The 13,546-nt window shown below is 43.4% G+C and overlaps 1 protein-coding gene across 3 annotated transcripts in view; it reads right to left on the bottom strand.

Moving 5' to 3' along the window:
• CDKL4 (cyclin dependent kinase like 4) overlaps positions 1–12,874 on the bottom strand; it is a 52,666-nt gene extending 39,792 nt beyond the window's left edge. The window contains exons 1-3 of one of the 3 annotated variants that reach the window (XM_070069209.2): positions 12,573–12,837; positions 5,385–5,543; positions 1,940–2,162 (exon numbers count right to left, since the gene is read on the bottom strand). In XM_070069209.2, coding sequence (XP_069925310.2) covers positions 1,940–2,107 — 168 coding nt within the window. In that variant the 5' untranslated portion in view covers positions 2,108–2,162; positions 5,385–5,543; positions 12,573–12,837. Of the gene's footprint in view, positions 1–1,939; positions 2,163–5,384; positions 5,544–12,572 lie in introns of all 3 variants that reach the window. The other 2 variants (XM_089326509.1, XM_002709908.6) reach the window with 2 other exon arrangements.
• Positions 12,875–13,546: the final 672 nt, after the last annotated feature.

Here is a 13,546-nt window from a genome sequence, read left to right as displayed (position 1 = left end):
CATATAACCTAACAAACATGCTACCACACTTCTGAAAGGGCATGCTTAACCAGAGAGTCCTCCGGGCCAAAAACTATAAACCAGGACTGTTCCAAGCAAACCAGGGTATATAATCACTCCTATTTATAATGCATCCTGTTTTCCCAGGAGAGCAGACAAATCAACTTTCCAAACTCTGTACCATTTACACAGAAAGATTTATAAGGAGAGAGGACACAGTACTTTGCCTACAGCACAAACTCAGTCAGTACCATGTAGGCCCAGTACAGGGTCTCAAGTGCAGGGCCTTCCACTGCATGTTGCTACCTCAGTATCTGTAAGCATGGCTTGACCAAAATTAAAAAAAAAAAAAAAAAAAAAACCCTACAACTGTGTGCCTCTTGCTCATCAGTTTGGGAAAAGAAAATCCATTTAATTTTAGAAATATGCCCAGTGCACCAAACGATTTCTTTGTGCCCTACAGGCTTAAAGGGCAGAAGACACAGGTCATATGCAAGAGCCAGCTGCTTGTGCTAGGGCAAAGCCACAGAATGAAGTGCAGAGTGCTCCGCTCAGGGGAGCGAGGGATGCACAGATGCTATCGCTTGATGCAATGTCAAGGTTTCCCCCGGTTAAATCTCCCATCTTTGGGAAGACCAGCAATTTACATCTTTGCAAGCAAGTTCAGTTAGCCCAGAAAAATGGACTTGCCTGAAGGAAAACAGGTAGTAAGGAGAGGGAAACAAATACAATTTAAAATAATACGAGCCTGTGCAGAATGGAAGGTGAATTTATTAGGGAAGGAATGTGTTTAGGGCACGTGTGGATGCAACACACAGATGTGCTGTCTGGGAGAGCAGAGACCATGCTGAGGGGAAATGTGGCCACTTTTTACCTAAAAGCTCATGCTCTTATTGGGGTACTTATAACCCAGAAGGTTCTACCTGAGCACTGATTCTATCTGAAGACCTGGGAAGAGGAGGCAGAGGCAGGAAAACGCATTGTTTTTATTTGAGAACAACACTGCAGGGTTCAGACCAACCCTGTAGCTTGCCAGGGAAGGGCTCTAGAGCTGGCTGGCTGACTGGCGCCCTCTGCTGGCCAAGAAATGACAGTGATGTGCTTTTTATCCTGATGGTCGTGTTTTTGAAAACTATCAAATTGTATTTTACACAAATTTGGTGAAGAAAGATGCTACAAATGATATTTGAAAAGGATATGTGACATAATGGTTATTATCCTCCTTCATCCACTTCACAAGGCGGGCTGTGTGTTCTTGCAATCACAGGTTCTTACGATCCGGCAGAAATCTCAGGATCTAAAGCCTCTCCCAGACCTCCCATCTCAGAACCTGCATTTCAAGATGCCCAGCGGATTCCTATGCACACGAACATTTGAGAAACACTGCCCTAGGCCATATGGTTCTAAAATTTTTTTTCATGGGATATTATATATCAAATCCTATCAGGGTAAAAACGATCATAAAAACCTTTATGGAAACAAGGTTTACGTCACTGCGAGTGACATCCGCTCTATCTCTGGAGCCAGTACGTTGCAGGCAGGGAACAATCAATGTCAATGCTTCTGAGGGCAGTGACACAGCCCTGTGGGGCCCTCTGTGCCAGGGGCTGCTTTTGCAGTTGCTGGTAGGTGGGAGAAATGCATTGAGAGATTTCAGAGAAGGGCCATGGTTAGGGAGGGGGACCTAGGACAGCATGGATATTTACCAACCAGAATGGAAGTATTTTAACCATCCACAACCATCCTCATAAATATATCAGAAAAACATGGGAGTAATCAAAAAGTCCAAAGTGATTGATCATCTCATTTCCCAAAGTCACTGACACCAAGGAACTTGAGTCCAACGTAAAAAATGCACATTCCTTATAATTCTTGGTAATTTTAACACATATATTTCACCCAATGCCTCATTATGGATATACAGGGAATGTTAACTCACTTTCAACATACGAATTTCTCTTAGCGCGATTTTCTTCACAACAGGATCATCTTCAGATTCCACAAATTTTTTAATTGCAACTATCTGTCCAGAAGATTTATTTCTACATTTGAATACAACCCCGTAGGATCCTTCTCCAATCTTAGCTAATTTTTCGTACTTTTCCATTATAGTTGAAGTGACTTAAATTATTTATGGATTGACTTGCACTGTTATGTCGCACCTGGAAAATAAGATTGACTCACCTTAATCAAGTTTAAAGGACATTGTTCTCATAGTTTATATAATCCCAATTTACCCAGGATGTCAAAGGTTTATTTCCATCAACTAATTTTAAATCCACTTAAAAATATTGGATGTTATTTTTGTTTGGTTCAGTCCTATGGATTTTTTCCAGGTTTCACACGTTATTTCTGTTAATGGGTCTGTGTTTTCTTCAGTTGAATTAAAGATATTTATGGAAAGGGATCTTATCCAATGTACTGTTTTCATCATCTCCAAGTAAATAACTGAAATATGATGCTGTACAATCCAGCTGAAGGAACATCTCGTAGTCTCGAATACGGTGTTATCTTTTCCCTCCTAATTCACGTGAATACCACAATGGTTAGGAAGAGCTGTGGAACAAGACAGGGAACAAAGTACTCTACTTCTGCCTGGTGGAGAGAAGAAAGATAAAATGTCGACTGTTGAACAACACAGCTTTTAAAAACAGTAACAACAAAATCCTCTTAGGTCTACATTTATTGCTGTAAGCAATAAACATATATCTATATATTTATATACAAATTTACATATCCATAGATAAATCCATGTCCATGTTGATTTCTGTGTATATACTGGGTTGACTTTTCTGTCTTGCATCACCCCTATGTGAACTTTCAGTGACTGTATTACATTTCAAATGATGAATAAGGTCAATGTAATGAAATGAATTAGTAACACAGTAACACTGTTCTATGCAAATTACTTACAACCTGCACAAATACTCTATGACGTAGATGCTATTTCTACCCAATTATACAGATGAGAAGACTGAGGAACAGTGAATCTAGTATGGAATTAGAACCCAGGGAGTTGGGTTCCAAAAATGACAATTAAAAAAATTAGATTTTATTTCAGACATGGAGGGAGGGAGGGGGCAGGACAGGGGGAGAGGGACAGAACTCTCATACACTGGTTCACTCCCCAGGTGCTTGGGACAGTTGGGGCTGGGCTGGTGGTAGGCCTGACCTGAAGCTGGCGGCAAAGAACTGGATGCAGGCTTCCTCCTTGGGTGGCAGGAATCCAATTACTTCACTGCCTTCTCCCAGGGCTTACATTAGCAGGAAGCTGGAATCAGGTTTAGAATCCAGGACTCTGATAGGGAGCACGGGCTCCTTAGCCACTAGGCCAAATGCCTGTCCCCCAAAGACCAATTTTAATCACTACACATTTTCCTCTTGGTTAATTCACAAGAATACACAATTCAAAGACCTATTTTATCCAGGTATTTTATTACTAAAACATCAAGTTAAAGAGTTGACCACTTTTTTCAAAGTACTAACTTACTATTTTACACTTTTTTATTTAGTGGATCCTATTGCCTATCTTTTACAAAAATATTTATTTGCAAGGCAGAAGACAGAGAGCAAGTGAACGACAGAAAGCAAGAGATTGAGCAAGATATCCTCCATCTGCTGTTTACTCCTCGGATGGCTGCAACAGCCAGGACGAGGTCAGGCCAAAGTCAGGAGTCCAGAACTCCAACTGGGTCTCCTCCACAGACGGCAGGAACCCGAGCGCTTGAGCCATCATCTGCTGCCCTTGGAGCATTAGCAAGAAGCTGAATCAGAAGCACAGAGTAGCCCAGACTCAAATCAGGTGCTTCCAATACAGCCTATGGGTGTATGACGTGGTTGATTAACAAGGCCTGCCTCTGTGTCTCTTATTAAAGGGACAAACTGAGGCACACACACTCCAGTAACACATGGAAAATCCAACACTGACTCTGTTAATGTATTTTAACCTGCTTATTATTCTCTGAAAGAGACTGAGATAAAAGCATGCAAACGTTTGCCTTTCATAAACCTACAAATAGGTGGCTAGAAAGAGGAGAGGAGAAACCAGGAAGCTGCACAGCCCTGTGAATTTAACACACTTGGTGAGCGTTACAGCTCCTGGAGGAAATGTGAATATGAGTAAAAGGTGAACTATGAATTTCTATTTATTTTGAAAGAATTACAGAGAGAGGGAGAGGGGAAGGGAGAGGGAGAGAGGGAGGAAGGGAGGAGGAAGAGAGAGAGAGAGCATCTTTAATCTGCTGGTTCACTCCCCAAATGGCTGCAATGGCTGGGGGTGCGCCAGACTGAAGCCAGGAGCCAGGAGCTTCTTTTGGGTCTTCCATGCAGGCGTAGGGGCCAAAGCACTTGAGCCATCTTCCACTGCTCTCCCAGGCACATCAGCACGGAACTGGATCGGAAGTGGAGCAGCTGGAACTTGAACTGGGATGCTGCAGCTGGAGATGGCAGCTTAACCTGCTGCGCCGCAGCGCCGGCCCCGAACTATGGATCTTTAATCATGAGTTATTCTCTTATTTCATTCTAGGTATTTGGTTTGATACTGAGCTATGCTGTGGGGAGCAACTCGGACTAGACTAAGTTACTGGAATTAAGACTTATTCTATGCATCTGCTCTCCCACAATATGGCGCTGGGAGAGGAGGAAACAGCTTCTACACAGCTGCCTCCAGTTCAACCAATAAACAGCAGGACCTGCTCCTGATTGGAGGAGAGCAGCGTACTCAGCGTGTGGGTAGCAGAGTTGGGATTGGTGGAAGAGGACTATAAAGGAGGAGAGAGACAACATGCACCAGGAACATCTATCTGAAGGAACACCTGTGCAGCCCCCGAGAGAGCCGGCCGGCGGTGTGCCGCTCCCCCGTGGAAGTGGGGAAAGTGGCAGGGGGAACCGCCCTTCCACGGAGGTGGAAGGGTCAGTAGCCAACCCGGGAAGAACCAGCAAACCCGGGGAGGGCCGAGCAGACAAAAGAACAGCGCAGGGTCCTGTGTCGTTCCTCCACGAAGAGGGGGAGCGACATAATGGTGCCGTGACTCGGATATGAAGCCTAGGCAGGGTCCTGTGTCGTTCCTCCACGAAGAGGGGGAGCGACACTATGCTTTTCCTTTTTCCCCAACAAGTTCAACACTGACTGATTCCTCAGACTACTGTTTTGATCTCTTAGTCACATCACCCAAACTGCTGAATACAATAAAACAAACCTCCAGGAAACAGTCCCTGGTGACCTCACAATATTTTCTGTTTGCAAGGCCCTCATGGACAATGAGGCTGAGTGTGCATGCAGGAACCAAAGCGAGGCAGAACCACCACAGAGGAGCTGTGGTTCCAGCTGCAGCTCTCCAGGCCTGCCCCCGAGTTATCATCAGTGGGAATTCCTTCCTTCTTACCTGAACCCCAGATCCACTGGCAGACCACACGATGACACTCCATGGGAATGCACAGAATCATCTCACACAGGGATGTCCTAGAACGAATGCCTTCTCTTCTTTCTGGGTCTCTACCCCATCCCAAGCTCAGATACACACTCCACACTACACCTACATGCCCTGTCAAGAGACACAGAATGGGTAACTCAGGAAACTCTACTGGCCGGTGCTGTGGCATGATAGGTAAAACTGTGACCTGCAGTGCTGGCATCCCATATGGGCACTGGCTCGAGTCCTGGCTGCCTCACTTCCAATCCAGCTCCCTGCTAATGTGCCTGGGAAAGCAGTGGAGGATGATTCAAGTGCTGGGGCCCCTGCCCCTGTGTGGGAGGCCCAGAGGCAGCTCCAGGCTCCTGGCTTCGGACCAGCCTTGCTCTGGCCATTGCGGCCATTTGGGGAGTGAACCAGCAGGAGGAGGAACTCTGTCTCTCAGTCTCTACCTCTCTTTAACTCTGACTTACAAATAAATAAATCTTTCTTTAAAAAAAGGGAATCACTATAAAAATAAATAAATGAGTCAAGGCCATTCATATTTATTAATATGGCAGTATTGGTCTCTATCATATTGTTTTATGATGTAATTGATACGTGTTTCCTTCTGTTGTATTTTCTAACAAACAGAAAAAGATTTATTTGAAAGGTAGAGTGACAAAAAGAGAGGGACAGAGACAGATCTTCCATCTGTTAGTACACTCCCCAAATGGCCACATAGCCAGGTCTGAGCCAGATGAAGCCAGGAGGCAGGAAGCCCATCCTGGTGCCCACATGGGTGTTAGAGGCCCAAGTACTTGGGCCACCATCTGCTACCAGGTACACAAGCAGAAGCTGGAATGAAAGCAGAGCAGCCAGGACTCTAAAGGGCATTCTGACATGGCTAGTGTCAAAAGCATTGGCTTAACCCACTGTGCCACAATGCTAGCCCCACATTTGTTTTTTGTTTTAAAATTTATTTTGATATTTAGGAAAGCTTGTGTTTTTGTTTAAATAGTTTCTTGTACTTTTAAAAATGCTCGTAGTTCCTGTTTTCTCCTTTGGCCTTTTTGTTTGCCAGTTTTTTAATGGTATCTTTGACTCCCATCTATTGTCTATTGAATTTTCAATAAACCGTGTCTGCTTTTTTCCACTATGGTTTTAGAATAGTTTTACAATAGTTTTAGTTGCATTACTTACTACATTGCTAGAATTTACAACATTTATATATTACTCTTCCACCCTTGCCCCTACTTTTGTTTTAGTCTTTAAATAAAGTAAATGCTCCCCATAAAGCCTTATGCTGGAATTTTCCCAAAATTTTTGGTTGGGTAAAGGTCATTCTTCAACAGATTCAAGAAGGACCCATGGATATAGCATTCCTGAGATTCTTGAATGTTGTAACTATTCTCAGAGGATAGCTTGGCTGTGAAATCTTTGGTTCTCACTTTTTTCTCTTAAATTTCTTCAAAATGCTGCTTCATTTATACTTTGCAATGTCTGTTGATTTTGATAAGCCTTCTGTCATTCTAACTCTATTACACTCTATTACACTTAAATGTTTTTAGGCTTTTTTTTTTTTTCTGGGGGCTGTGAGAGTATTTAGATCTTGCTTTATTTCTAGAAAATTTTCTTGGGTTATAATTTCAACTCTTGGTTCTGTTCTATTGTTTTGTTTTCTTCTTCAGTAACTCCAGTTATACATATGTTGGATCATTTTTGTCTGTCTTCCATTTCAAACACTTTCTCTCTAAACTCTTATTTTTTCCTCATTTTTATTTTCTTGGCTGATTTTTTGGCTTTCTTTAAAAGCCTTTATTAAATTTTAGCTTGAATCTTTTTTCCCATCAGCATCTTATAATCTAATCTTTATTTGAGATGACTGTCTTTTTCTTCCAGTTTTTTTTTTTTAAACAATTATTTTTATTTATTTGACAGAGTTACATAGAGAGGTAGAGCCAAAGGGACAGGTCTTCCATTCCACTGGTTCATCCCTCAAATGACCACAATGGCCAGAGCTGGGCTGATCTGAAGCCAGGAGCCAGTAGCTTCTTCTGGGTCTCTGACATGGGTACAGGGGTCCAAGCACTTGGGCCATCCTCTGCTGCTTTCCCAGGCCACAGCAGAGAGCTGGATGGGAAGAGGAGCATCTGGGTGTCGAACAGGCTCCCATATGTGATGCTGGTGCTGTAGGCTGGAGCTTTAACCTGATGTGCCACAGTGCTGGGCCCTTTTCTAATTCTTTCCTAAGCTCAGTCAACTATCATTTATACATTTTTCTATTCATTTCTGGTCTTATATTTTAATTTCTGACTCAAAATGGCTTTTCATATCTCCAAAAGAATGTAAGAAGTAATTTAAATCAGTTTGTGTTACATTTATTCTGCTCCATGAATAGGGTTTTTTCTTTCTTTTTTTTTTTAAGATTCAACTTTTTAAATTTTTTTAAAAAAGATTTATTTATTTATTTGAAAGTCAGAGTTACAGAGAGAAGGAGAGACAGAGAGAGAGAGGGAGACAGAGAGAGATCTTCCTTCCACTGGTTCATTCCAAGATGGCTGCAATGGCAAGGGCTGTGCCAGGCTGAAGTCAGGAATCGGGAGCTTTTTCTGGGTCTCCCACGTGGGTGCAGGGATCCAAGCACTTGGGCAATCCTCTGCTGTTTTTCCCAGGCAGCAGGGAGCTTGACAGGAAGTGGAGCAGCTGGGACTTGAACTGGCACCTATACAGGCTGCCAGAATCACAGGCGGCAGCTTAACTCTCCACTCCACAATGCTGACATTGTCATTTTTTTTTTTTTTATTTGAAACAGAATCACAGAGAAGCCAAAGCCTCCTCTGGGTCTCTCATGTGGGTGCAAGGGCTCATGCACTTGGGCCAACTGCTGCTGCTTTCCCAGGCGCACTGGTGGGGAACAGGATTGAAAGTGGGGCAGCTGGGATTTGGGACTCAAACCAATGTGGTTATGAGGTGCCAGCACTGAAGGTGGCAGCTTAATCCACTACACCATAATGCTGGACCCAGGGTTTTTTCCCCTTTTTTTTTTTCTTTTTAAAAGATTTATTTATTTGAAAGGCAGAGTTACAGAGAGACAGAGAGATCTTCTATCCCCTGGTTTATTCCCAAAATGGCCACCATGGCCAGAGCAAGGTTGGTTCCAAACCAGGAACCAGGAGCTGCATTGGGTCTCCCATGTGGGTGTAGGGGCCCAAGTATTTGGGCCATTTTCCACTGCCTTCCCAGGAGCATTAGCAGGGAGGTGGATAGGGAGCTGAGCAGCCTCTCAAATAAAAAAAAAAAAAGCATTTTAAAAACTGAAAGAAAACTATTCATGATAACATAAAAAAGAATGGAATAGATTTAATAAGTGAAGTGCTAAGGCTTGGATGCTGAGCATTACAAAACATCACTGAGAGAAATTAAAGAAGAGAAAAGGAGAAAAGTACCATATTCATGGATTGGAAAACTCAAGATGTCAGTTCTCCATAAATGCATCTATAGATAAGATTCCATCCTTATGAAAAGCCCAACAGGCTTTATTTAGGGGTAGGAATTGATAAGATGAACCCAAGATTTATATGGAAATGCATGGAATTCTGAGTAGTCAAAACAACTCTGAAAAAGAACAAACTTGGAAGTATACTCCCTAACTTAAATTTACTGAAGTTAGTAAAATAAGAGAGTATGATACTGGCATAATGCCAGACGTATATGAGTATGCCAATGGAACATAATAATGCGCTAAGAAAGAAATCCTTTTATTTATGGCAGTCTTAGTCTGTTCTGTGCTGCTATAACAGAATAGCTGAGACCGGGTGACTTCTAATGAACAGGAATTCATTCGTTCCCAGTTCTGGAAGCTGGCAAGTCCCATATGAAGGTGCCAGTCCCTGGTGCAGGCCTTCTTGCAACATCATCACATGGCAGAAGGTGGCAGGCAAGAGAGCAAGAGGGACCAAAGCCCCTGTTTTATAATAGTACCCATCCCAGGCTTGTGGGTAGAGCCCTCATGGCTAATCACTTCCTCAAAGTTTTACCGCCCAACACTGCCACATTGGAAATTGCATTTCACCATGGGTTTTGCAGGGGACAACCATTCAACCCATAGCTGCAAAAGCAGTTCAGTGAGGGGCAATCAGTCTTTTCAATAGGATAAATGAAGAAACAGCAAAAAAGTAGACATCTACTTATCTCACACAGTATGTCAAAATTAACTCAAAATGGATGACAGACCAAAACTTAAGAACTAAAACTACACGACTTACTGAAGAAAAAATAGAAGAAAAATCTTTGTGACCTTCAGTTAGGAAAAGGTGTTTTAGATGTGACACCAAAAGCATGAGCCATAAAATAAAAAATTGATAAAATGAAATTCCTCAGTTAAAATCTTTTGCTCTTCAAGTAAGATGCCCCATCAAGAAAATGAAAAGTCACAGACTGAAGAAAAATATTAGCAAGTCATGCGTCTGATAAAGAAATTGTACGCAGAATACATAAAGCACACTCACAATACAATAGAAAGTGAAGCACAATTTAAAAATGGAAAAGATTTGAACAGACATTTTACCAAAGAAGATACACAAATACCTAATATAAGCACATGAGAGGGTGTTATTAGAGAAATGTAAATTAAAGTACAATATGACACCACTCTGCACCCACTAGAGCGGCTCAAATCCAACGGACTGACAAATTCAAATAAGGATGCATCCAAGCTACAACACTCAAACATGGTGAGTAGGAATGCAAATGGCAAAGCCCCACTGAAAAACAGTTTGGCAGAGTCTCAAAAGTTAAACAAATATAAACAGCAGTTCTACTTCTCAGTCTTTAGTCAGAAAAAAATTTTAAAATGTATCCATAAGTAAATAGAGGCAAATGTTCATAATACTATTATTTGTAAGAGCCTCAAACTGAAAACAATTTGTTTGCTCATCAATTGATGATTGGATACATAAAATGTGCAACTATCCATGCAATGAAATACTATTATTTAATAATAAAAGGAATAAACTATCGGTACACGGTATAATGTGGATGAGTATTAAAAGAAATACTCCGAATGAAGGAAGTCAGACATAAAAACCCACATACTGTACAATTCCAGTGTCATGAAATTTCTAGAAAAAGCAAATGTGTGACCAAAGTGTAAAATCCAGATCTGATTATGAGGAAACAGCAGATGCAGCCAAACTGAAGGGCATTCTCTAAAAAACTGACCTACATTCTTTAAAAAATGTTAAGGTCACGAAAGAAAGACAAAAGTCAAAGTACTGTTCCAAACTGAAGGAGACTAGGAAACATGAACACCAAATGCCAAAGAGATTCTGAACTGGATCCTGAAATGGGAGTGGGGTGGGGTGTGGGTTGGAGGAGGGGCAGGAAGTTGGGGAAGATAACGGTGAAGAATAAGCTGGAATAATTGGCAAAATCTAAATACTGACTGTGGGTGAGATATTACATTCCTGGTTTTGGTAATTTGTCCTGTAATTATGAAAGAAAATGTCCCAGTTCTTAGGAAGTATACAGTGAAGTATTTAACGGTGAAGGAATAAGATGCCTACAATTCTCTCTCAAATGGCACAGAATACTTAGTACAGGTATGGACAAAGAAGCAGAGAGGAAACGTAAAGTAAATGGAGCAAGATGTAAATAACTAATGATTGAGATATATGGGAGTTCATTATATTGTTCTTGCAAGTTTGAAATTATTAAATCGATATAAAGCTATTGTAAAGCATTTCAACTCATTTTGCTTCTTTATACCTACTTTCACTAAACCAAAACCATCTTTCTCAAACATCAACACAATTGGATATTGTCCTTTCTCAAAAACGTCTTAGGCCTCAAATGCCACTGAATGAAGTTCACGTATATCTTTATTTCTTGACCCTCAACTTATTTTTCCAACCTTGCTTCTCAGATTCCTCCCCCAAACACTTTCAAGTCTCTAAGTCTGGAATGTCTGACCTTGAATTCTCTTTTTTTATAGCTCAACTCAACACAAAATGTCTTTTTTTTTTCCTCTGAGTCTTCCCCAGTCCCTAAAGCCATGTCCTTTCTCTGCCAGTGGGCTGTGTGTTAACAACTTCCCCTACCCTTTTGTTTCTCTGTTGTTTATCACACCTGGCTGCCATTGTGAGCCCACTGTCTGGTACCTGCACTTCTGCTGATGTTCTTTTATTTTCTAAGCTTCCCACTGATGTAAAATGACTTTTTAAAGCAAAGGCATTAAGTACATTTTGTGTAGTACTTGGCCATAGGAGGCGTATAAAACAGGACTGGGGCAGGGGATAAAGAGGAAACCGCGGATATGGCTATGGGCAGGGGTGCAACCGGTAGAAATATTTCTCAGGTGTCAGTGGCCTCCACATTGCGGCCATCTGCCTGTTGGCTACAGGGCCTCTCAACTCAAGAATGTTACAAAATATTCGATTCTCAACAAAATTCTATAAAAAAAGCAAAGTCAGGCATAGTGACTACAGAAAGACACTTGAATGGATCATTAAATTCCTTGGGGAATTTTCTATTTAATTTTCTTAGTCACAAGGATTTGCAATATGATGCACACAGAAACAGAACACTCCAAGGGATGGATTGTTTTCCATGACTGTATCACAAATCAAGTCCCCGGGGCTCACATAAGCCTAAGGAATAGAGCAAGAAAGCAAAACAAACGGGGAGAAGCCGGGCGCGGGACAGACAGCGAAAAACCCACTGATTTCTTCATCCATTAGATTCTAGGAATGAGGGGAAAAGGGAGATTTTCAAGACCAGGCCCGATCCGTCTGGGATTCGACAGGCCAAAACTTACAGCCTGCTACGCTGTTCGGTTTCCAAGGAAACCTAACGCATTTATATTTAATAAAAACTGGTCAGGAAGACGGGTTGTTAAAGCAATCTGATCTGAGTTAAACACAAAATACTCAATTCCCAAGGTAAACGCACCCCTTCCCACACGTGGGCACCCCGGGCTGCCCACTCGGCCGCCTCCGCGTCCGCCCTGCTCCCCTGGAACCCGCCGCCCCGGCCCCTCCGGCCCCTAGCCTCCTCCCCTTCCCCTTTCTGGGCGCTCCTCTTCTCTTGGGGGCTACTCGGGTTCCCTCAGCCGGGAGCCTCCACCCCACGCCGACCCCTCCGGCCCCACCGCCAGCCGCGGCGGCCGGAACCCGCACTTACGGCGCGGACAGGGGCGACGCGGTCTCCAGCAGCCCGAGCAGCCGCAGCCCGCGCGGGTCGCTGTGAGCAGGCGGCCGGCGGCGCAGCAACTCCCCAGCGAGCCGAGCCGCCGCGGCGTCTCCGGGGCAACCGGGACGCTCGGGCCCCGCGGGGCGGCGGCTTCCGGAGCGGGTTCCCCGGGGCCGAGGCGAGCTCAGCACCAGGGTGGGCGAGCGCTCCGCAGAGCCCGGGGTCAGGGTGAGGGCTCGGCAGGGGTGCGCGAGGGCCGCGCACCGGAAACTTTGATTCCTTTCTCCTGAACGCCGCGGGCAACAAGAGCGCGGGGATGAAGCTCAGACAGGCTAGACAGACACTGTTTCGTCGGCTTCTCCGTGAGGGCAGAGGCCCTCTTGGGATTGCCATAGTGTCCCAGTAGCCTTTCCGTGACAAGCAGTGAGCTTTTCAGCTGTGGCCCACTGATGTCGCTTTCATTCATCAGCAAGCATCGCACTCTAGGAGTGACTCCGAATAGGGCACAGGTTTGCCACTCAGTAGGGAAGAAACTCAAGCGAACAACTAATGTTGAGTGCTATATGGAGATAGTTATTACCCTCAGGAAGGAGAACTTTGCCAAAGCTAACCTACCTTTTTTGTCCCCAGTGCTAATTTAAAAACGCAGAATGTATGGTAACCAGCCCTCGCACACTTAGTTTCAGCACGAGTAAAAAGCTCCCCACATTGGTCAGACCTAGGATGTCCTTAATGCTTGCTCTTCCTCCCTCAGCTGTCTTCCCTTTTTCTTATCCATATTAATTCTCCATTTCCTTAGAACTATGTTCAGATCTCCTCCCATGTTTAGCAAAAAATCAGACTAGAAACAATCATTTCTTTTGAGACCAAACATTTCCACTGAACTCCAATCTACGCATCAGCTTACACCTACCCATTTCTTTGACTTCTGCCTTCATTAGGCCACAGAAAAGCTTCCCGTTCAG

Source organism: Oryctolagus cuniculus, chromosome 2 (genome assembly GCF_051225735.1).
Source record: "Oryctolagus cuniculus isolate XC-2025 breed Fujian yellow rabbit chromosome 2, ASM5122573v1, whole genome shotgun sequence".
In the NCBI taxonomy this organism is placed as follows: Eukaryota; Metazoa; Chordata; class Mammalia; order Lagomorpha; family Leporidae; genus Oryctolagus; species Oryctolagus cuniculus.
Note: the sequence above shows the minus strand (reverse complement) of the source record. Positions and strands in the feature narration are given on the sequence as shown.